General features: G+C 52.1%; 1 protein-coding gene across 8 annotated transcripts in view; it reads left to right on the forward strand.

Annotated features, from left to right (window-relative positions):
* The window catches only part of HERC1 (HECT and RLD domain containing E3 ubiquitin protein ligase family member 1), a 52,851-nt gene extending 31,570 nt beyond the window's left edge, over window positions 1-21,281 (forward strand). For 6 of the 8 annotated variants that reach the window (XM_039340035.1, XM_039340040.1, XM_039340037.1 and 3 more), the window contains 39 exons: window positions 10-170; window positions 274-390; window positions 810-1,041; window positions 1,300-1,424; window positions 2,173-2,393; window positions 3,424-3,692; window positions 4,583-4,635; window positions 4,732-4,932; window positions 5,513-5,687; window positions 5,829-6,099; window positions 6,842-7,055; window positions 7,192-7,397; window positions 7,775-7,902; window positions 8,285-8,412; window positions 9,533-9,733; window positions 9,918-10,048; window positions 10,275-10,474; window positions 11,086-11,200; window positions 11,561-11,707; window positions 11,971-12,072; window positions 12,223-12,396; window positions 12,738-13,031; window positions 13,427-13,492; window positions 13,567-13,692; window positions 13,898-14,036; window positions 14,496-14,677; window positions 14,847-15,002; window positions 15,191-15,313; window positions 15,698-15,800; window positions 15,934-16,103; window positions 16,226-16,364; window positions 16,672-16,841; window positions 17,378-17,547; window positions 17,633-17,798; window positions 18,363-18,439; window positions 18,870-19,122; window positions 19,402-19,554; window positions 19,841-20,146; window positions 20,646-21,281. In XM_039340035.1, the coding sequence (XP_039195969.1) occupies window positions 10-170; window positions 274-390; window positions 810-1,041; window positions 1,300-1,424; window positions 2,173-2,393; window positions 3,424-3,692; window positions 4,583-4,635; window positions 4,732-4,932; window positions 5,513-5,687; window positions 5,829-6,099; window positions 6,842-7,055; window positions 7,192-7,397; window positions 7,775-7,902; window positions 8,285-8,412; window positions 9,533-9,733; window positions 9,918-10,048; window positions 10,275-10,474; window positions 11,086-11,200; window positions 11,561-11,707; window positions 11,971-12,072; window positions 12,223-12,396; window positions 12,738-13,031; window positions 13,427-13,492; window positions 13,567-13,692; window positions 13,898-14,036; window positions 14,496-14,677; window positions 14,847-15,002; window positions 15,191-15,313; window positions 15,698-15,800; window positions 15,934-16,103; window positions 16,226-16,364; window positions 16,672-16,841; window positions 17,378-17,547; window positions 17,633-17,798; window positions 18,363-18,439; window positions 18,870-19,122; window positions 19,402-19,554; window positions 19,841-20,146; window positions 20,646-20,831 (6,550 nt within the window). In that variant the 3' untranslated portion in view covers window positions 20,832-21,281. The remainder of the gene's footprint in view (window positions 1-9; window positions 171-273; window positions 391-809; window positions 1,042-1,299; window positions 1,425-2,172; window positions 2,394-3,423; window positions 3,693-4,582; window positions 4,636-4,731; window positions 4,933-5,512; window positions 5,688-5,828; window positions 6,100-6,841; window positions 7,056-7,191; window positions 7,398-7,774; window positions 7,903-8,284; window positions 8,413-9,532; window positions 9,734-9,917; window positions 10,049-10,274; window positions 10,475-11,085; window positions 11,201-11,560; window positions 11,708-11,970; window positions 12,073-12,222; window positions 12,397-12,737; window positions 13,032-13,426; window positions 13,493-13,566; window positions 13,693-13,897; window positions 14,037-14,495; window positions 14,678-14,846; window positions 15,003-15,190; window positions 15,314-15,697; window positions 15,801-15,933; window positions 16,104-16,225; window positions 16,365-16,671; window positions 16,842-17,377; window positions 17,548-17,632; window positions 17,799-18,362; window positions 18,440-18,869; window positions 19,123-19,401; window positions 19,555-19,840; window positions 20,147-20,645) is intronic. The other 2 variants (XM_039340038.1, XM_039340042.1) reach the window with 2 other exon arrangements.
* Window positions 21,282-21,393: the final 112 nt, after the last annotated feature.

Below are 21,393 nucleotides of genomic sequence, written 5' to 3' on the forward strand. Positions count from 1 at the left end.
TCCCCAAAGGCAAATGTTCTCCAGCTACCCCACCACAGCTGTCCTTCCCACGAGACGGGCACAGACGCCCCCCATCTCCTCCCTGCCGACTTCTCCCTCGGACGATGTGGGCAGGCGCCAGTCACTCACCTCCCCCGATTCTCAGCCCACCAGATCTGCCAATCGCACAGGTAGGCCTTGTCCACAGCTGCCTGGCTTGCCTTAAACCTGTATCAACTTTTGTGTTTGGCAAACCTAGGCATTAATTTTTGCCCCCCCCCTCCGCCCTTACAGCTTTGTCTGACCCAAGCAGCCGCCTGTCAACCTCCCCCCCTCCTCCTGCTGTCGCTGTGCCCTTGTTAGAAATGGGATTTTCCCTTCGGCAGATTGCGAAAGCAATGGAAACCACAGGTAATCAGACACACCTGGGCCAGGGATGATTCTGCCCATCCACCTGAGCTTCTTCAGAGTCCACAAATGACACGGGGGGGGGGGTCATGTTCCCCAAGAGATGCCCTATCCTACCCTCTCTTGCATTCACAAGAGATGAAAATCTGGACTCTGCCATTCCTTCGGCCCAAATTGATTGTGCATATCCACCTTGTGTCTGTGTGTCTAGTGTTTGGTTCCTGGCTTTATCCTGCTTCTCTGTTTGCTGCCCAGAATCTTAACTGATTGGGGCAAATACAATGGGTGATAAGTCAGTACTAAGTTATTGCAGAAGCAGGGGATTCTTGGCTGGGCAAAAGAGATGCTTCCCTTTATTTCTTTCCACGCTGTAGCAGGCGGCTTTGCTGAGGTGCTCAGATGAAGGTTTATGGTTCCCACAGGTGCCAGAGGAGAAGCGGATGCCCAGAATATCACCGTCCTGGCAATGTGGATGATTGAGCATCCCGGGAATGAGGAAGATGAAGAGCCTCAGTCAGAAGGAATGGTGGACGCCCGACGGGGGGGATTAGGCCCCGGAGGGGGCGGCAAGTCCAGCGAGCAGGGCTACCTGCAGTCTCCGGGAGACCTGCCTTCAGCTGATAACCCTGAAGTGGAGGAAGGCTTTGGTGAAAGGTGAGCTCTCAGTCATGGAATACAAGTATTTGTTTGTCACCTTATCTGTCAGTGGTGAGCTGGTATGATTAAAATTATTTCAGGCTCTGTTAAAAAAATTTTTTAAAAAAAAATGATTAGGCACATTTTAATGGATATGAAAATCTCTTGATCCTTGTCCATCTTGCAGCCTTCTGGTTCAGAGGTGGCAGCACAATAGAGTGTTGCGCTTCCCCCTCTGGTCGTGCCGGTTTTTCTGAGCCGATTTTGTCCTTTCAGCCAAGATCACATGGATCACACAGAAAACGCAGCGTCCGGCAGTGGGCCCGTGGCAAGGGGCCGCTCGGCAGTAACCAGGAGACACAAGTTTGATCTAGCTGCAAGAACGCTGCTGGCCCGTGCCGGTAGGTCTTTCAAACGCCACATTACTCACTTCCCTCTCATCCTTTCTTTTCATGAAGATGCTTGCTGTGTTTTAGAACACGTCCTAACGACCTATTTGTCCAAAAAAAAAAAAAAAAAAAAGAGGTGCCAAAAAAGGCAGCTATAAAGTCTGCACATTCAAAGCTGAAGGAAGATTAGGTAAAGATTTCTTGAGAATATTTCAGTTTTGTGGGGCCACGTATAAAGGCCATCCCAGAGGGTAGAGAGCCTACTCTGTCTAGGAAAATGAGGCTGCAGCTGTGCCACCAGCTTCCTCCCTTACAGCCGCTTTCTTCCTCGTGTCAGTCCAGAGTAGTCCTCCCCGACGTGGCAGTGTGGTACCCATGCCAGGTAGACCAGGCTAAGAAACAGATGCCCTGCAGACTTAAAGCTAGCTAGAACAGTTCTAGTAACAAAATCTTGCAAGAGTGAATGTGCTGCCTTCCTGAGAAATGGGGGGGGGGTGTTTAGGGCCCCCTTTTTCTGATCACTGCCTTGGTAGCGGCTGTCTTCTCTGTCCTTTGAGGGCGTGCTCTTCATTCACTACCCAAAGGCCTTGCTTAGGCTTGGCAAAAAGACCGGGAGAGCAGGGGATGATGGGCTCCCTCTTGCCCCTGGGTGGATAGGACTCCATTCTTGCAGTCCAAGTGCCCTTTCGCCCTTGTGACACACACACACACTGCTTTTGACTCACCCAGTAAACTCTGTGATTTTCTTCTCTGGTTTAAGCGGGATTGTACCGCTCTGTACAGGCCCACCGGAATCAGAGTCGGCGGGAAGGGATCTCCTTGCCACAAGACCCTGGCGCACTCTACGACTTCAACCTGGACGAGGAGCTGGAGCTGGAGCTGGACGAGGAGGCCATGGAAGCCATGTTTGGATCAGACCTTGCCGGGGAAAATGACATTCTGGGAATGTGGATCCCAGAGGTATTGGACTGGCCGACCTGGGTGTGTGTGACGGCAGCTGAGGCTGCTTTGCTTCCTTCTTGCTCTTTAGAATGTGACATAACTCTGTGCCTCGCTAAGCCGTCTCACAGTTGTGGCTAAAATGTGGGAAACCAGCAGGGGTTCTTCTCTCTCTGATTGCGGCTCCTTTCCAGTTGCCAACTTCTCTTTTCTCTTTTCTCTTTTCTCTTCAAAAGCATCTTTAGAAATAGGTGTAACTCCACATTTTAGTAATCAGAAAAAATGCCCAATGTTTTTCCTCTGATTTAAATTTTTTAAAAAATAGCTGAAACAAAGATGGAACTACACGGAAATGCTGCTTGCATTTAAAACTGGAGTTAAACGCAAACAGTTCACCCTGTTGCTCAACGCTGTCACCTCCTTCAGCTCAAGGACCCACCAAAGCTCAGAATCCTGGGCTCTTCAGAGCTGATTTGCTCATGACTCAGAAGGAGAATGAGGGGTTGCTTGTTAATGCTCCAGAGCAAACTCTTCATAAAGAGGACAATCTAGAAATAGACCTCAGTTCTGCCTGATAGGAAGGCAATTAACTTGTGCATAATTAGTGTGACTTGTTTGGAATGTATACAACCTCTTTTTCCTCAAGGCTTCCGAAAAAGAAAATTCTTGAAACTGAACTTGTAGAAATTACTCACATGAGATTGCATAATGTATTAAATTGCACGTGGAGGAGGGGTCTCCCTGTGCACTTGGGGGAACTCTTTCACTGAGTAGCACACCTAGTGAGGGCACCAATATTGATGCTGTTCAATTGTCTTGTTTTCTTGCACATTGTCTTCCTCTTGTCTGCCTCTGGCAGCCCCCCTTGTCATTGGGACTATAGGACCTGGGGGGGGGGGAAGCTCTTTGGAGGGAGAGGGGAGGTTGAAGAAAGCAGCGATGCTGCCTGCGCCTCTGTGGCACTAAGCTGGAGCAGAATGAATCAGCTTGCCTTAATGTGAGTGTGGGAAAAATAGAAATAGGAGATTGTTCCTAGTACACGAAACAATAATGGCATAATTATGTTGTGCAGCATGTTTGTGAATCTGAAGACAGGGAAGAAGTGGTAGTGTGTGAGTTGTGCGAAGCCAGCGTGGTCAGCTTCAATCAACACATGAAGAGGAACCACCCCGGCTGTGGGCGCAGTGCAAACCGCCAAGGCTACCGCAGCAACGGCTCCTACGTGGACGGATGGTTTGGTGGCGAGTGTGGGAGTGGGAACCCTTACTACCTGCTGTGCGGCAGCTGCCGGGAGAAGCACCTGGCCCTGAAGAGCAAGTCTAAGGCCTCTGCCTCGGAAAGGTATCCGGCAGGGTGCAGGAAGGGTGTGGGGCAGCCGGGGCACTCTCCCCTCTGCCCCCCCCCCATTCCCATAAGCCTCTCCGTGGGCTCCTGGGTGGGACTTGGTGGCCTCTGGTAGGGAGTGGGGCTGAGAGTTTTGCCCCCTTTCCCGTGGGGAATGTTAAACCTCGTGACGTGTTCGGGCTATCCGAGGCCTCTCCTGCCCCTTTCCTGTGTGGCCACTGGGAAGTTGCTCTGCCCTCGTGCTCGAAGTTCAGCAGCAAAATCCGGAAGCCCTTTGGGGCAGCAGAGGGAGGGCTGGATGAGCAAAGGCTAAGTAGGTGGCAGCTTTGTGTAAAGAGATTTTAAATCTTTGCACCAGAGATTTAAATCTGAAGAAATTTTTTGTCAGCTTCCCTTTCTATTGCGAGAGAAGAACATTTCAAGCTTTCTGTTGCCCACTGCAAAGGAAGCACGTGTTCAAAATTTTAGTCCATCCCTGACAGACACTGCGTAATGCCTGGTAGCCTCTTGGTGGGGACATGCAGAGTTGAGATAGAGAGTTGGGTTTCCAGAATAGGCTCAGTTCTAGCAACTCCTAATGTGTTCTTTCCACAAGAAACAAAGTTAGCCTAATCATTAACTGGAACTTTAACATCAGTGAAAAAAGAGCATCTAGATGAGTCCTGCTAGAACCCTTGCGGAGCTTCCGATGTTGAATTGTGTGGTGCAGCTTCTTAATCCACCGTGTTCCTCCTGCCGGCCCTGCAGAACGTTGATTAAGCTGCCCAAAGAAGGAGGTCTCTGTTTAATTGTTCCTTCCTATTAAAGTTAGCAACTGGAAAACAGACTGGCTTCCAGGGAGGCGGGGCCTTTGAAGGTTCCCTTGATTCTTTCTCTCTTTGGTGCAGGTACAAAGGCCAGGCCCCTGATCTCATAGGGAAGCAAGAGAGCGTCTACGAAGGTACTTCTCCTTGCAGTCTTTTTAGCAACACAAGCGTCAACTTTGGGCCTCCGTGAAAAGGTAACGCCTAACCGCAGTTTGCTCGCCTCATACTAGAAGACTGGGATATGCTGGATGTTGACGAGGATGACAAGCTGACCGGAGAAGAGGAGTTCGAGCTGCTGGCTGGGCCTCTGGGCTTGAATGACCGGCGCATCGTGCCCAAACCTGTCCAGTTCCCAGACAGTGACCCCCTGGGAGCCTCGGTGGCCATGGTCACGGCCATCAACAGCATGGAGGAAACACTGATGCAGATAGGTAAACCAAGGGGAAGACTGCTGGTCCCTGAAGCCCCGGGCCACCCTCTTGCGTGCCCAGCGCTGAGATCCCCTCTCTTTGGGGCCAGCCAGCAGAGCTGGTGGTTGTGGGAATGGAGACCTCCTCCAGCCGGGCCTCTTTTCTTGAAGATAAAAGCGCGAGAAGGATTGGAAGATCAGGGAAGCCCGGGGATTGGGACTTTTAATGTGGGTAGAGTGTACAGTTCCCTGGAAAGAATAACAGAAAGGTCACAGGTGAGCAGAGGGCAAGGGTAGCCCTCTGGATTGGATCCAGACCCTGTCTTATCCCACGCCCAGCTGCTGCTGCTGCTAGGAAGGGAGCGAGGGACTAAGGATTCAGGGAGTGAAATCCAGGGCAGCCACACAAACGTTGTGCCACAAAACGGGGGCATGGAGGTCAGACCGCAGTGCAGCAAGAGAGGCATTGCGGACCCCTCGCACCCCCTGGGGCTTTAGCCCTCTCTTTCCTTGTAAGCCGGCCTCGGGGCCTGCAAGGCAGCAGTCGGGTTCCTTCCTCCGCTGACCTTGCCTTTCCTTCCTCTTCCTCTTCCTCTTCCCAGGTTGCCAAGGCTCTGTGGAGAAAAGCTCTTCGGGCAGGATTACCCTGGGAGAGCAGGCGGCTGCTTTGGTGAACCCCCACGACCGCGTCACGGCCTTGAGGCGGGTGACAGCAGCAGCCCAGGTGCTCCTGGCCCGGACGATGGTCATGAGAGCCCTCTCGCTGCTGTCGGTCAGGTGAGGAGGTTCTGCTGGGCTGGGGAGAAGCAGACCGGCCAGGGGGCCACAGGAGGGCCGAAGAGGCTTTGCCTGGCCTTTCCAAACCAGGCCAAGGACAGCGGCTTCCCCCTGAGCCTTCCTCTTCTCCCCCCTCTGCAGTGGGTCCAGCTGCAGTCTAGCAGCAGGGCTGGAGTCCCTGGGCTTGACGGACATCTGCACCTTAGTCCGCCTGATGTGCCTGGCCGCGGCAGGGAGGGCTGGCCTCTCCACGGGCCCCTGCTCCGGGCTGAGCCCTTCTGAGAGGCCGAGAGGCGTCCAGAGCCAAATGGCCAAGCCCATCTCCTGCCTGGCCTACCTGAGCACGGCAGTCGGCTGCTTGGCCTCCAACAGCCCCAGTGCTGCAGCGCTGCTGGTCCAGCTGTGCACTCAGGTGAGGGGGGGTGTTTCCACTGCGGTCTCTTCTTTCTGTTCAGGAGGAACTCGGATTTAAGGTCTAAAGAAGCCGCAAGTCTTCTGGCTGGGCAGACCGGGGGGGGGGGGGCGAAAGCCCCTTGGCCCAGGCAGGCGCAGGGCTTTCGTGTTGGTGCGTGCTTATTGCGCTTAGAGAGTGGGCAATTGAGCAAACTGGAGGTTGTTTCTGAAATGAAAATGGAAGGAGCAGCTAGAGGCTTAAGCAACCTTTCTCTGCCCTAGATATGGAGCCATTAGGTAACAATCTACTGAACTGAACCTGGTCTGTAAAAACAAAAATAGTTTCAAACAATTACCTATTGCTTAATACGGGAATATAGTTTGTTTTTCTTAGGATTACTTTAGTCTGGATAAGTTTTTTTGAATCATCGGATTGCATTATGTCTTTAATCTCTAAAATCTGTTATACCTGATGATTGGAATTATGACAACTATGAGCTACCTGAAACATTTTCAGTCTCTTTGAAAGCAACCTACTTCTCTGAATATTACTTTTTCCTGTTTTAGTCTTCTAAAATTCTATTATCCATAATAAGAGCAGACCTATATTTTGCTTTAAATGTAATGTTGAATCTGCTTTAGTGGGCAATGTTTTAGAGGTTCCTGTATCTTGTTGAAAAACTGAATATTCTCAATATAGAGAATTAGCATGTCTGTTTAACAAAGGCCATATTAATTGTTGCTTTAATTCCTCGTTTTAGAACTTGATTTCAGCAGCTACCGGCGTCAATTTAACAACAGTGGACGATCCCATGCAACGAAAATTCTTGCCAAGTTTTCTGCGAGGAATAGCCGAAGAGAACAAACTGGTCACCTCCCCTAACTTCGTTGTAACCCAGGCCCTGGTGGCCTTGCTAGCCGACAAGGGGGCCAAACTGAGGCCCAGCTACGACAAAGCGGAAATGGAAAAGAAAGGTAGTTGTTTTGGGAGGGTGATGTAGCACAGCCATGATCGTCTGCTCCCTCACCTGGGTGCGGCCTGACCGTTTCGTCTAAGCAGGGGTGTGTGCCCAGTTGAGTGCCCACCTTTGCTCTGGTCCTTCTGCCGCAGGGCCCCTGGAGCTGGCCAACGCCCTGGCGGCTTGCTGCCTCTCCTCCCGGCTGTCCTCGCAGCACAGACAGTGGGCAGCTCAGCAGCTGGTGCGGACCCTCGCCGCTCATGACCGAGACAGCCAGGGCAGCCCACAGACTCTGGCAGACGTGGGAGGGGACCTGCGCAAGTGCTCCTCCATCAAGCTGGAGGCTCATCAGAACAGGGTAACCCTCCACCGCATCTCTGCCTGGCAGCAGAAACGGGGCATTGTGCCTCCCCAGAGGCCCATCTCGGCGAACACCCAGGCAGCCTTCTGCAGCTGGGGGGAGGGGGGCTTAGCCAGGATAACATTAAGCCCCGAATTTGGTTCTGGTGCACAAACCTGGCAAACAAGGATATGACGGAGTCCAACAGGAATGGGGGAAGACTGAAGTATGAATAAGATCTCAGATTTCATTCAGCTGAATTTTAAATCGGGTGTCCTGGCCAGATTTTACCCTGGGCTCCAGCAGCAGCTGAAGAGGAAGATTTGGTAATTAAGCACACAACCCTTTGATTTTGGAGCACGGCTGAAACGCTTCCCCGCCTTTTCTTGAAACAGGTCATGACTTGCATTTGGTGCAACAAGAAGGGTCTTCTGGCCACCAGTGGCAGCGATGGGACCATCCGAGTGTGGAACGTCACCAAGAAGCAGTACTCGCTGCAACAGACCTGTGTCTTCAGCAAACTGTAAGTGGCTTGGCGGGAGCTTCTGTTAGATTGACAGAAAGGGACGACTTTCTGGGCGAATTCAGAGCCAAAAGGACTCTGCGGGATCAGAGCAAAGGTTCTCTCAGATGCCCTGACTGGGGCCAGCAGGCAAGTCGACTTTACGAAAGAAGGCCCTTTTGGTGCAGGTGATAGAAGAGACGTGTGAATGAAACTCTTCTGGGGATGAGCTTTGGGTTGCCAGTGAGGCACAGAGAACATGCTGCACGAAAAGTTTGGCCTCCATGGGATTGGAACAGCTCAAGGGATGGTGGGATGTTTTTTATTGCTTGGGCTGTAGAGGTTAGTGAAAAACTGGTGCGTCTTGTTTCTTGCTGGATGCTCTTTCTGTCTTGTCTTGCAGAGAAGGAGATGCAGAAGAAAATTTGGGGTCTCCCAGTGACCCCGGTTCCTCCCTTGCCTGCTGGAGTATTAGTGGCAAGTACCTGGCAGGAGCCCTGGAGAAGATGGTGAACATATGGCAGGTCAACGGTATGAACCACCTCAGGCTGAACATCAGTCATTTTAGTGAGACGAAACTAGGCAGACTGAAGTTGATGAGTGTTTTATTTTTAAAAATGAAATAACCTAGCCGCGTGGTGGCGAACCTATGGCACACATGCCACAGGTGGCACACAGAGCCCTCTCTGTGGGCACGCGCACTGTCGCCCCAATCCTAGGCCTTCAGCTGGGTTTTATAAAACCTTTTCACTTTAGGCCTCCGCTGCCGTGTGCAAAAAAAAAAAAGGTTCAATCAATCAATTTCAACAAAAAGATCTCGCAAAGTTGGAATTGATTGATTGAACTTTTTAATTCCCACTCAGTCTGCCCGTTACCACCGCAGCCACGCCTACCCAATGGGCCATGCCCACCCGGCACCTGATGATACATAAGTGGGTTTTGGGTTGCAGTTTGGGTACTCAGCCTCTAAAAGGTTCACCATCCCTGGCCTAGCCTTTGTCCTGGCCAATAATAATCAGGTATTCAGTTTCCCCGATGCTTTTTTTTTTTTAAGCCAGTTTTCCTGGTTTTCTAAAGACCATTTACACCCCTCCTTCATAAGAAGGACACTTCAGTCAGGACACTTCAGTCCTGACCACTTTAAGACTTCCAGAATTCCCCAGACAGCTTTGCTTTAAGCATTATCGCTTTTATTATGTGCCGTTGTGCAGTTGTTGAATTCATTAGGAGATGGAATGAGGGAAACCTGCTCATTGGAGAGCCTGTGTGGCCGAGGTTCCCGCTGGAAGTTGGCACCTTCAGAGCTTCTAGACAGCAGCTGATTCTCCAGGAGCTGCTGACAGGGAAACGGGGGGAGGTGAGATGGAAGACAGAAACTTGAGTCTCTCTTCTGTCCCATCGCCTGCGATGTGGCCCTTCCTTTTTCATGGAGGGATCTGTTGTGTCAAGCACTGGCTCTCCTGTCTGGCTCTTCGGCTCCTTCTCTTCTGCTGCTTGTTATTAATGGTCGTGATGGGCTTCACTGACAGCACCCTAAACTCAGGCTGCCTGGGGTGTTTGCAAAGTCTGGTTGGCAAATGCGTCGTAGAAATGACGGAGGCCTCTTGGAGCCATTGCTTTGGGGTGAGGAGAGCATCTGTGTGGTTCCTAGGAGGAAAGGGTCTCCTGGACATCCAACCCCACTGGGTCTCTGCCCTGGCCTGGCCTGAAGAAAATCCCTCCGCAGCCTGGGCAGGAGAAGAGCCGGAGTTCCTGCTGGTGGGGCGGATGGACGGCTCCCTGGGGATGATTGAGGTTCTGGATGCTTCCACCATGCGCAGGATTGAACTGGAACATTGCTACAGGAAGGACGGTAGGCACCTGCCGGGTCCCAAGGGCTGAACGTCTTTGGGCTGAGAAGTGGGGAGGGACAGTTTGACCCAAGAGGAAGAAGAGAAAGCTTGAGCTGATGTCATTTTCCCAGCGTTTTTGTGTATTTCCTTTCTGCCCCGTTCAAGATTTGGGTAACTTAGCCATTTTTTTCTTCTGATCTTTAGTGTCGGTGACCTGCCTTGCCTGGTTCAGTGAGGAGAGCCCTTTTGCCGTTGGCTACGTGGATGGGAAGCTGTTGATCGGCCAGAGAGAAGCACGGGAGAGCGGAGGGATTGTTTTGGTGGATGCGCACAAGGTACAGCAGAACCCGCTTGCTTTGGCCCGGCTGGATCATCTGCACTCCAGGAAGGGCTGAAAGGCGAGACCGCCCTAGTTCCTTAGTGGGCAGGTTTTTGTGCGTACTTGTGCCCATGTCCCAACTCAGGAGTGAGTTTTGTGCCTTGTGCTCAAAGGGAAATGAAGGCGCTTCTCTCTCTCAAGATGCCCGAATGCCCGTTCTTTGTGCTCCTCGCCTTCTCCAGGACACCATGGTCAGCATGAAGTGGGACCCCACTGGGAAGATTCTCGTGACCTGCGCCAAGGAAGACTCGGTCAAGCTCTGGGGCTCCTCGGGGAGCTGCTGGCGGCACTTACGCACCCTTCCCCACCAGGCCGGGGTGAACGCTGTTGTCTGGTGCAGCCTCCTGGGGAAAGGCCCCAAACTGCAGCTGCTGCTGGCTACGTGAGTCGGCAGATTTGCTGCCTCTCTTTGCATCTGCCTGGTACAGAAAGAAATTCTGGGGGCTTGACGGGTTTCTAAAATTTTCTGCATTTGGCTAAGTTGGAAGAGAATTAATTCTGTACGGGGAGTCCTCGGCTTACGATCGTTCATTTAAAGATGGTTCAAAGGCAGGACGTTCTTGAAAAAAGCGACCTATGACCCATCCTCAAAGTTGCAACCATCGCACTACCCCTGCCATCACATGATCACAATTCGGGCGCTTGGCAACCAATTTGCATTTGCAGTGGTTGCAGCATCTCCTGGTTGTGTGATTGTATTTTTAGATTTTTTTGCTATCTATAAAAAAATTAGGCTCACCTTTTTGGACTCCGGGGTTCCTAGGTCTACAGTTTTTCGCCTTTCCACTCTCTCCCTCCTGATCTCCTGGCTTCCGTCGGCTGCCATCTGTGCAGAGAGGAAAAATACTAAGAGGGAGTTAGAGTTCCCAAGACCAAAAGCCACCACCCGCTCAGCGTTTGCAGCCCTCAGGATCCTGCGTGACCTGCAAGCACCACCACTGGGTGTGGAACTGTTGTTCCTCAATGCAGCTTCTCCTCTTCGCTTTTCTTTAGCGGGTGCCAGAACGGCGTGGTTTGCGTTTGGACAGTTCCCCAAGACGAGCTGGTCTTCTTGCAGTCGAGCCTGAGCTGCTCTGAAGAGTGGTGGGACGAAGACATTGGCGGGAAGGTGAGGACCACGAGTTGGTGCTCTCTCTCAGGAGAACCAGCGCAGAGCAGAAAGCGGCCTCGGGGCTGGGAAGGCAGAGATAAGCTGAGAAGTTTGAGGCAGCTTTTGAAATAAATAAATCGTTGGGTTGGTTCCGCCTCTTACATAGCTTTCCTCTGTTGCATTAAGACATTACTCATAGCATCCCCTGCTTGGGGGGGATGATGGAAACTGATCCCTTGCAGAGATCGCCCGTGTAAAGAAAGCTGGCTTATGCACATTAGCTGGACAAATGGCCATTTTTTCACATATTTGGGGTAATTTGCATTTCAGTTCTTTAGTATGAAAAAGTCTGAGATTCTTCTTGCCCTTCCTTTGCAGGATGCATGCAGAAAAGTAGCAGAAACCAAGTGCATTTATCAGCTAAAAGGACACATCACACCTGTGCGGACTTTGACTTTCAGTTCTGACGGACTGACCTTGGTCTCTGGGGGACTCGGGGGTCTTATCAATATCTGGTCTCTACGGGTAAGCGGTGTTTCCAAAAGCCAAAGCCAGTTTTCAGTTATCCCTTCAGGGGTTAAAAATAACACAAGGTTGCAGGCTGAAGTTTAGCAAAGAGTTTTACAGGTAGATAATTCATTGATTGATTAGTACATAGAAACTTGGTTCTGGAGTTGGGCAGATCCTAAATCAAATACATTGTTGTTGTTGTTGTTGATATCTTTTTTTGCCATACGTACACAAATATCTGTGTTTATGTAATTCTTTTTCTGATTCTTCCTTTTTAGGATGGGTCTGTCCTGCAGAGTGTGGTTATCAGTTCTGGAGCTATTCAGACCGTGGTTTGGATCCCTGAGGTTGGAGTTGCTGCTTGTTCCAGTAGATCAAAGGTATCGTTCATTTCTCTATGAGCAAAGCTCCCTCACGATGGAGCCCCAGTCTAGCCGGTGGGATCTCTCTCTGGCTTTATGCCACACATTAGATTATTATGGTTGCCATGGTATTTCGAAAGGTGTGAGAGTCTTCTTCTGTCTTGATAGGATGTCCTGGTGGTGAACTGCACTTCGGAATGGGTCTCTTCCAACCATGTCTTGGCAACGTGTAGGAGTGCTTTGAAACAACAGGGCATTTTTGGCTTAAACACGGCCCCATGTATGAGGGCTTTCTTGGAACGGCTGCCCATAATGCTGCAAGAACAGTACACTTATGAAAAGGTAGGAAGACCTGAACGGGGAGCTTGTGCGTGAAGTGTGCAGAGACCATTTCAGAAATATTGAACTTGGTCTCAACCTGGGGTTCCGTTGACTTCTCCAGTGTTCCCAGAGTAGGTCAGAGGATTGTGCTAGATTAGGTTGCTTAGACATTAATTTTTTAACAACATTTTACACAGCTCTTTGCTGTTACAATTTCCTTTTGAAAAAGCACTTGACACCGAATTTGTTACTGTCCCAGAGTAACCCTAGTGCTGTTGTGCTGATGGGAGCTAATTCTCTTGGCCATCCCGATAAAGTGAAGGTTAGAAGGGGGTAAGCCTTCCTCTTTCTCTCACTCTTAGCCCTACGTGGTTTGTGGAGACCAGCTTGTTCACAGCCCCTACATGCAGTGCTTAGCTTCGCTTGCCGTGGGGCTGCATCTGGATCAGCTCTTGTGCAGCCCACCCGTCCCTCCGCATCACCAGGGCTGCCACCCGGACCCCTCGGCCTGGAATCCCACCGAGTGGGCCTGGCTGGAGTGCTTCTCCACTACTGTCAAGGCAGCAGAAGCGCTGGCCAAGGGAGACGCCTTCCCAGAGTCCTTCGCTGTCCCAGACCTGGAGCCGGTGCCAGAAGAAGAACTGGCCCTTCTCATGGTAACCATCCCTGCGCGTGGCAACGCAGCCTGATCTGTCTAAATGCTTTTGAAAGAGCTCTGTGCGCTGCTCAGATGTGCCGACTGGAGATGTTGGTTCTGTGGCGGCTTTTCTGTTGTGGAACGTGGGGATAGTCTGTCTGTAGTAAAAGAGACAGTGCCGTCTCTTGCAGCTCTAAGAAAAGCGGGGGGGGGAGGGTGCTCCAGATTTTGCAGATGCAGGTTCTTGCCTTGCCTGAAACTACAGGTTGAGATGTCATAATTGCATAAGTTGCTCTGGACAGAATCAGGGCGTCCTTTCAAGTAAGCAGGCATAGAATGGATCGAGATACGTGAGAGACCTGGAGTGGCACAGCTCCTGGCTTTGCCGTAAGGCAAGAACTGCGTATTTTGCAGGACAACGGAAAATGGATCAATGGCCTGGATGAGCAGATCATGTCCTGGGCAACCTCGCGCCCGGAGGTCAGTGCCACGGGTGGTGGGTTGGGAAGAGCCCAAAAGAGCCCCCCCTTCTAAAAACCTCTGTTTTCCCTTAGGATTGGCACCTTGGGGGGAAATGTGACGTGTGCCTCTGGGGAGCCGGAAGGCATGGGCAGCTGGCAGAGGCCGGAAGGAATGTCCTGGTGCCCGTCACGGCACCCTCCTTCTCACAAGCACAACAGGTGAACCGCCAGGAGTCTTCAGACCTGACCCAATAATCTCAGCCTCTGAACAGCGCTGGGGGCCTCCTGGGGAGAGTAGAACAGGGCCAGAACGGGAGGACCTCTGCCCGCAGACCGGATGCTCGTCGGGGGAGCCTGTGCAGAGAGTCCAGTTGTGCAGAAAGACATATTAAGAAATGAGGTTTTTTTCTTTTAATTACACCAGGTCATTTGTGGCCAAAACTGTACATTTGTGATTCAAGCGAATGGCACGGTTTTGGCGTGTGGAGAAGGGAGCTACGGTCGGCTGGGACAAGGAAATTCCGATGATCTTCACGTGCTTACCGTCATTTCAGCTTTGCAGGGTATGTTGTGTATTTCGGCACTGAAGAGTTGGTCAGTGTCACATATTCGACCAGGTGACCTTGTTACATTTATTCATGATCGGCTCCATTCCCAAAGCTCGGCTCTGGATTATTTCCAGAGCCCAGAGCAGGGCAGTCCAAGATAGAGTCTAACATGGCACAATTGGGACCGGTCCGGTAATAAGTTCTCGGGGTCCCTCCTAGACTCCCCAGCAGAGCCTGTGGCAGACCATCGCCTGACAGGCAGGGCCTGGCAAAGGTTTGTATTCACCACAGCCCTTGCCAGAGGGCAGCGGTTGGCCTCCTCCAGCTGGAGAGGAACCCAGAAGGTGCCCCACACAGCCTCAGGATTTCCAAGGGATGTCTAGATCAGTGGGAAGAATCGGGGAGTGTGTTTGGGAGGGGGCGTTGGACAGAAGGAACTATTAATGTTGTATTTGTTCTTCCACTTGCGTGAAGGTTTTGTTGTCACCCAGCTGGTGACATCTTGTGGTTCTGATGGACATTCCATGGCTTTGACCGAGAGTGGGGAAGTTTTCAGCTGGGGAGACGGAGATTATGGCAAACTGGGACACGGAAACAGCGACCGGCAACGCCGGCCAAGGCAGATAGAGGCTTTGCAAGGAGAAGAAGTGGTCCAGGTATGGCGAAGGGGTCCAAGACTGGATCCCTCATCAACTCCTTGGTTTTTGCAAGAATTGGGGGATCTTGGCTCCAAATTCAGGCCAGGTGGTTAAAAGTCCAAAATTGTAGCTGGCTTGAAACAATTACAAAAAGCCCGACTTGGTCAGTTGATACTGTTTTTTCTAGATGTCCTGTGGCTTTAAGCATTCAGCTGTGGTGACTGCAGATGGCAAACTGCTTACCTTTGGGAATGGCGACTACGGACGGCTGGGATTAGGGAACACATCCAACAAGAAGCTTCCCGAAAGGGTGACGGCGCTTGAGGGGTACCAGATTGGAGAGGTTTGACTTTCAGACTAAAATTGCTCCCTCTCTTCTTTAGAAACATAGTAGGACAAGCTGGACGTGCCTTCCATTCATGTCTGCCTGGAGAGTTTTAGCCCCCAGCTGGCAAACGAGTCCTTCTGCAGAATTCTGGCTCTGGAATTTGAGACCTTTAAACTGAAGTGTTAACTCTCTTTTAATGTTAGGTGGCCTGTGGACTAAACCACACCATAGTTGTATCTACCGACGGTTCCATGGTTTGGGCTTTTGGTGACGGAGACTACGGAAAGCTCGGCCTGGGAAATTCAACTGCAAAGTCCTCACCGCAGGCGAGTCCCTGCAGCACCACCTCCCACCCCCCTCAGAAATGGATTTCCCTGATATTCCCGGGATAACACACTAGGGCGGGGTTAAAAGTCTCCTCAGTCTCCCTCCCTCCTAGCTTTCATGAGAGCTGAAAGGAGGGTTAGTTTGGGGAGGCGTTGTTCTATTGCAGCATCCCTGAATTGTTCATCATGGAAATAACACTCTGCAAATGTTTTCTGTTATCCGTGTGCAAATCAGTCTGTGTCCCAAGCACAGTGTGGCCTCCTGATTAGAAATAAAAATTAAAAACACATTTTAATGGCTTTGAACGTGATATCTCTGATACTACCCATTCTTGTTCCATCTTTTTTTAAAAAAATGTTTCCCTTTTTCTGTCTCTCTCACAGAAAGTAGATATTCTTTGTGGAATAGGAATCAAAAAAGTTGCCTGTGGCACCCAGTTTTCAGTGGCTTTGACAAAGGACGGACACGTCTACACTTTTGGGCAAGGTGAGTCCAGCTGAACCGTCCTCGGCAATCAGCCTCTGGATGCCGGAGGAGATCTCGCGAGGACGGGCTGGAGCCGGCCCTCAATCCCTGCATGGGCTGCCTGCGGCACCATCAAGGCTCTCCTTTGTTCCAGACCGGCTGATCGGCCTGCCGGAAGGACGAGCCCGAAACCACAACCGGCCCCAGCAAGTTCCGGCCCTTTCAGGGGTTTTCATTGAGGACGTTGCTGTCGGAGCAGAGCACACGCTGGCTCTCTCCTCCGCCGGAGACGTCTATGCCTGGGGCAGCAATTCAGAAGGGCAGGTATGCACAGGAGACGGCTGCATTCATCCGCTAAACAGGCGAAGGGGCACACAGAAATGGATGGTTGAACGGCCTCCCTCTGAGGCCGTTCGGCGGCTAAGTGTTTTGTTTTCTGAATCTAGCTTGGGTTGGGCCACACCAACCACATCCGGGAGCCCACCCTGATCGTGTTTCTGCAAGGGAAAAATATCCGACAGATCTCAGCAGGACGATGTCACAGCGCTGCATGGACCGCCCCGCCCGTTCCCCCTCGAGCACCAGGTACAAGGGCCAGTGGGGGGGGGGCTGTGCTCTTTTGCCCCCAGCCCTCTCTCTCTCTCTCTGCCCAGGACACACATTGGGCGAGCTTTACTACTCTTGCCCCTTGAGAAGGAAGGGGCTGCGACTTTCTTGTGGTTAGGGGGTCCATAACCACAGCCTTCTTTCCCCTGCCCCCAGGTGGGCACCCTTCCCTCCCCCAAGAGTAGAGACTTTTTAGGTGGAGAGGGGGGCTCTGGCTGGAGGATCTTGCCTCCCCCCAGAGCAGGGGCCACCCGTGGGTGGGGGCTGACCACCTTTCTCTCTGCAGGGGTGTCGGTGCCTTTGCAGCTGGGCTTGCCGGACACCATTCCGCCTCAGTACGGGGCCTTGAAGGAAATGAGCATCCACACCGTCCGGGCCAGGCTCCGGCTGCTCTACCACTTCTCTGACCTCATGTACTCCTCGTGGAGGTTGCTGAACCTGAGTCCCAACAATCAGGTGAAGCTGCTGCCTCTGTTGTGAAGTTAAATCTCTGCTTTTACACACACACACACACACACACACACACACACACACACACACACACACACACGTCCCAATGCACAGATGCCTCCCAGGAAACCTCGCTCAGACCTTTGACAGCCTCACTGATGCAGTTGGACTTTCCACGAGGCAAGATGGTGGCACAGCATCCGATGCTGCCAGCTTTGGGGGCTCCCCTGCTCAAGGAGTCGCCTCAAGCGTCTGCATTGCCAGAGAGGGGGAACATTGCCCCTGCAGACGTGCTGGCCCAGCCGATGTGGCTGAGAAAGGGAGGGTGGGCACCGGTCCTCAGCCATCTGGAAAGCCCAGACCCGGATGGGGAACGGAGGCTTTGGGGGGCCTGTGAGGGGGGTGAGGAAGTCCGTGGCCCTGCTCCACGGTGAGGCTAACTTTTGAACCCAGTCTTGTGCTGGTGGCCCTTTCCAGAGCTCCCCTTTGCCCTCCGAGCGGCTCCGTCTTGGGTAAAGCTTTCGGCCTTCCTCTTGTTACAGAACAGCACGTCCCACTACAATGCCGGCACGTGGGGGATCGTCCAAGGGCAGCTGAGGCCGCTACTAGCGCCCCGAGTCTACACCCTGCCCATGGTCCGCTCCATTGGGAAGACAATGGTTCAGGGGAAGAACTACGGCCCCCAGATCACGGTCAAGAGGATATCCACCAGGTCAGCCTTTTGGGCCCAGGCAGCTGGCTGCAAGCGGGGCAGTGCATTGTTCTGGGCGGCTGATCTCACCTTCCTCTCCTCCAAGGGGTCGGAAGTGCAAGCCCATCCTGGTGCAGATCGCACGGCAAGTGGTGAAGCTGAATGCCTCCGATCTTCGGCTGCCCTCTCGGGCCTGGAAGGTGAAGCTGGTTGGGGAAGGCGCCGATGACGCCGGGGGCGTCTTTGATGACACCATCACGGAGATGTGCCAGGTACTGCAGGATTCCAGGAGGCTGGGTGGCATTGCTCCCCTTTCAGCTGCCCCTCTGATTGCTGGGGTACACCTGGTCCCTGAAAAGGGAACGAGGACAAGACTAGATAGTAGGCACTTTCCTCCTCCTCCTCCTCCGAGGCCAAAATGGAGGTAACGGGCCACACCTTTGCTCTCACTGATTAAAATTCTGGAGTAGGATATAGATATAGCATGATAAGCATTTTATTATGGGTCTAGTGATGCCAACGGCCGGTACTTCTGAAGCTGCTCCCCAGGGCTTCCTCCACACTAACAGGGCTGTTCAGAGCAGTCCAGCATCTGGGCAGCCTGCAACCAGCAATGCCAGCTTAGAGAAAAGGATAGAAAACATTTGCTATATGCCAGGTTCCTAAATGTAGGTTGGTTGTTAGGAATTCATGGTTAGGGAGACGGGAAAGAGTGGGAGTTCCTGAGTGCTGCTCTCAGAAAGGAACAGATGCAGCTGTCTTCTTGCTGTTAGTGGACTTGCTTTTCAGAGCCATTTAATAATTCAAAAAACCTTTTTTTCCCCTTAATTCATAAGGAACTTGAAACTGGAATTGTAGACTTGCTGATTCCTTCCCCAAACGCAACAGCTGAAGTTGGCTACAACAGGGATCGGTAAGTTTACCGGTTCCCTTCTGAGCCAATGAGGGCTTCTGACCAATTCCAGACAAGAGGGAGATTTTGTAAACCTATTTTGGAGTTTATGCCTCTTTGGAAGGTGGGCCAGGAGTGGACAGATCCCTGCGGCCTGGTTGGTCCAGCGCCATTTGCCAGAAGCCCCTGGTGACCCCATCCCCTCCCTCGCCCTCTTCCTGCCCGCTGGCTCCACAGGGGAGAAAGGGGCCCAGCCGCCAGGCCCAGACTCGGGCAGCCCATCTGTCTCCTGGCTCTTCCTTGGAGGGTTTGCAGTTGGTGCTCTCTGTGCAAAGGAAGCTTCTGCCTGGCCATAGAACTTGGGGTCTGTCCCTGGGGAATTGGGGATCTTGTCTCTGGTGGTGATCTAGGGGTGCTTGTGGGCCAATGGCGGTCTTTTGTGTCTTGCCAGGCTTCTCTTGAACCCCTCGGCCTGCCTGGAGGAGCACCTGGTGCAGTTTAAGTTCCTGGGCATCCTGGTGGGTGTGGCCATCCGCACCAAGAAGCCCCTGGATCTCCACCTGGCCCCCATGGTCTGGAAGCAGCTCTGCTGCATCCCACTCATGTTGGAGGACTTGGAGGAGGTGGACCTCCTCTGCGTGCAAACCCTTAACGGCATTCTTCACATTGAAGATAGCGGCATCACCCAGGAGAACTTCCACGAGGTGAGGGAGCCGCCGGTAGCGCACCAAGGTCCCCACGCTGATGGCCACTGCCAGGCCCAGCATCGGTTTCCTGACGAAAGTGGTCTGGAGCTCTTCCCAGTTGAACCTTTTGGGAGAGTGTGAAGGGGGAGGGTCACCAGAAGGGGCTTTTCCTAGGAGTTGGGGGCTGAAGGGGCCTGTTAACGGGAAAAGCAGGGCCAAGCAGTGCAGGGACAAAGAAGCAAAACTGCCACTTTGCAAAGTGCAGCCAAAAAACCAACTTGATTTCTTTCCTGTTAGATGATTCCTTTAGATTCCTTTATTGGCCAGAGTGCCGATGGCAAAATGGTGCCCATCATCCCCGGTGGGAACAGCATCCCCCTCACCTTCTCAAACCGGAAGGAATACGTGGAAAGAGCCATTGAGTACCGGCTACATGAAATGGATCGCCAGGTAACGGTCCAGTACAGTCGGTTAATCTGGTGAAGCTCAGAAGTGTCTCTGCTTTGTTTGGGGGCCTCACTTGGAGCAACGAAAATGAGGGTTCGTTTTACCCTCGTGTTCCATTTCAGCATACTGGAAAGAACATGGTTTATAGGCTCCACCCCCAAGATGGAAATATTAATCCTGATTTCCAGTTTGTCCCCAAAGATGACTTGTCCCTGCCTGCCTTCCTCCCTCCTGCCCATTTGGGCCTTAGAGGGTCTTCCCCGCCGCTGAGCTTCTGCTCACCTTGCAGGTGGCCGCAGTGCGGGAAGGGATGTCCTGGATCGTGCCGGTGCCTCTGCTGTCCCTGCTGACTGCCAAGCAGCTGGAGCAGATGGTCTGCGGCATGCCCGAGATTTCGGTGGACGTCCTGAGGAAGGTGGTGCGCTACCGCGAGGTGGACGAGCAGCACCAGCTGGTCCAGTGGTTCTGGCACACGCTGGAAGAGTTCTCCAACGAGGAGCGGGTCCTTTTCATGAGGTTTGTGTCCGGAAGGTCTCGCCTGCCTGCGAACACAGCGGATATTTCTCAGCGGTTCCAAATCATGAAGGTCGATAGGGTAAGTTGGCACTTCTCCCCCTCCCGGTTGCTCCCCTGCCTGATCAGAGAGATGCCGAGGGGCCCATTGCCGCCCTGGCAGCCGAAAGGATGGCCTGTAGTCCCCCCACTGAGCCTGAAGGGCTACTTGCTAGGCAGCTGAGCAGGCCCCGAGACTCTCTGGCTCTGCATGGAAGGCCACCCCTGGGCGGGAGAGGAGAGGGAGCCCTGCAAGTGGAGCAGGTGGGCCTTGGGGGGGGGGGTGAGAGGGTGGGGCCCAGTCAGGGGCTATAGCAAAATTGCAACGGCCAGGAGCAGTGAATGCTGGATCTCAAAGAGAACGGCTGAGCCAATTTGTTAAACTGGGGACCCTGAGCTTAGTCAAGGGCCCACCCACCAACATTCCCCTACCCGCTTTGTGAGGTCCAGGAGGTTTGGGGAGGCCCCACTTTTGATGAGTGGACTTCCCCACCCCACCCCATCTGGCCTAACCTGCCCCCCTCCTGCTTTCTTCCGGACAGCCTTACGACAGCTTGCCTACCTCACAGACCTGCTTCTTTCAACTGCGCCTCCCACCCTACTCCAGTCAGCTCGTCATGGCGGAGCGTCTGCGCTATGCAATCAACAATTGCAGGTCGATCGATATGGACAATTATATGCTGTCCCGAAACGTGGACAATGCCGAGGGCTCCGACACAGACTATTAACTGTGGACAAAAATCCTCCCTCTCCCTCCCTCCCTCCCAGAATGCCCACACCAGATTTCAGTGCTGACATGGTTTTACAGTAAAGATAGATGTTTTAGGAACATAAACAGTGGCCACCTTTTTAGTTACTCTAAATGTAACAAGATTTAGATGTCTTTATTTTTTGTGACTGTAAGCAGAAAATGCAAAAAAGTGAGATCAGTAAAGTTTTCCCCTTTCCCCCCTTCTTTTTGTTCACTTTTGATAAGTTTGCATGGAGCCTTTCTGGTGCACTTTGTTGGGAATGGAGCCTTGTTTCCCTTTCCCAGTGAATCTGAAGAGCTGTACATTGTGTATAATTGTTCATTAGAAAGGACAGTTTTACATGAATATTCATATATTTATTTTTGTTTTAATTTGAAATGCCTGTGCAGGGTTCCTTATTCAAATAAAGCAGATTCAAGAAACAAATAGTTCTCTTCTTTAAGGATCTCTGATGATTATCCTTTTTGCGTGCTTTTATTTTTCTTGTTTGCTTTTAATTTTTACATTTTTGATTTTGCTCCCTTGTTTTTGCTCACAA

The sequence above is a fragment of the Crotalus tigris genome, unplaced genomic scaffold (assembly GCF_016545835.1).
Source record: "Crotalus tigris isolate CLP2741 ecotype Arizona unplaced genomic scaffold, ASM1654583v1 scf7180000017741.1442986301:2390832, whole genome shotgun sequence".
Classification (NCBI taxonomy): Eukaryota; Metazoa; Chordata; class Lepidosauria; order Squamata; family Viperidae; genus Crotalus; species Crotalus tigris.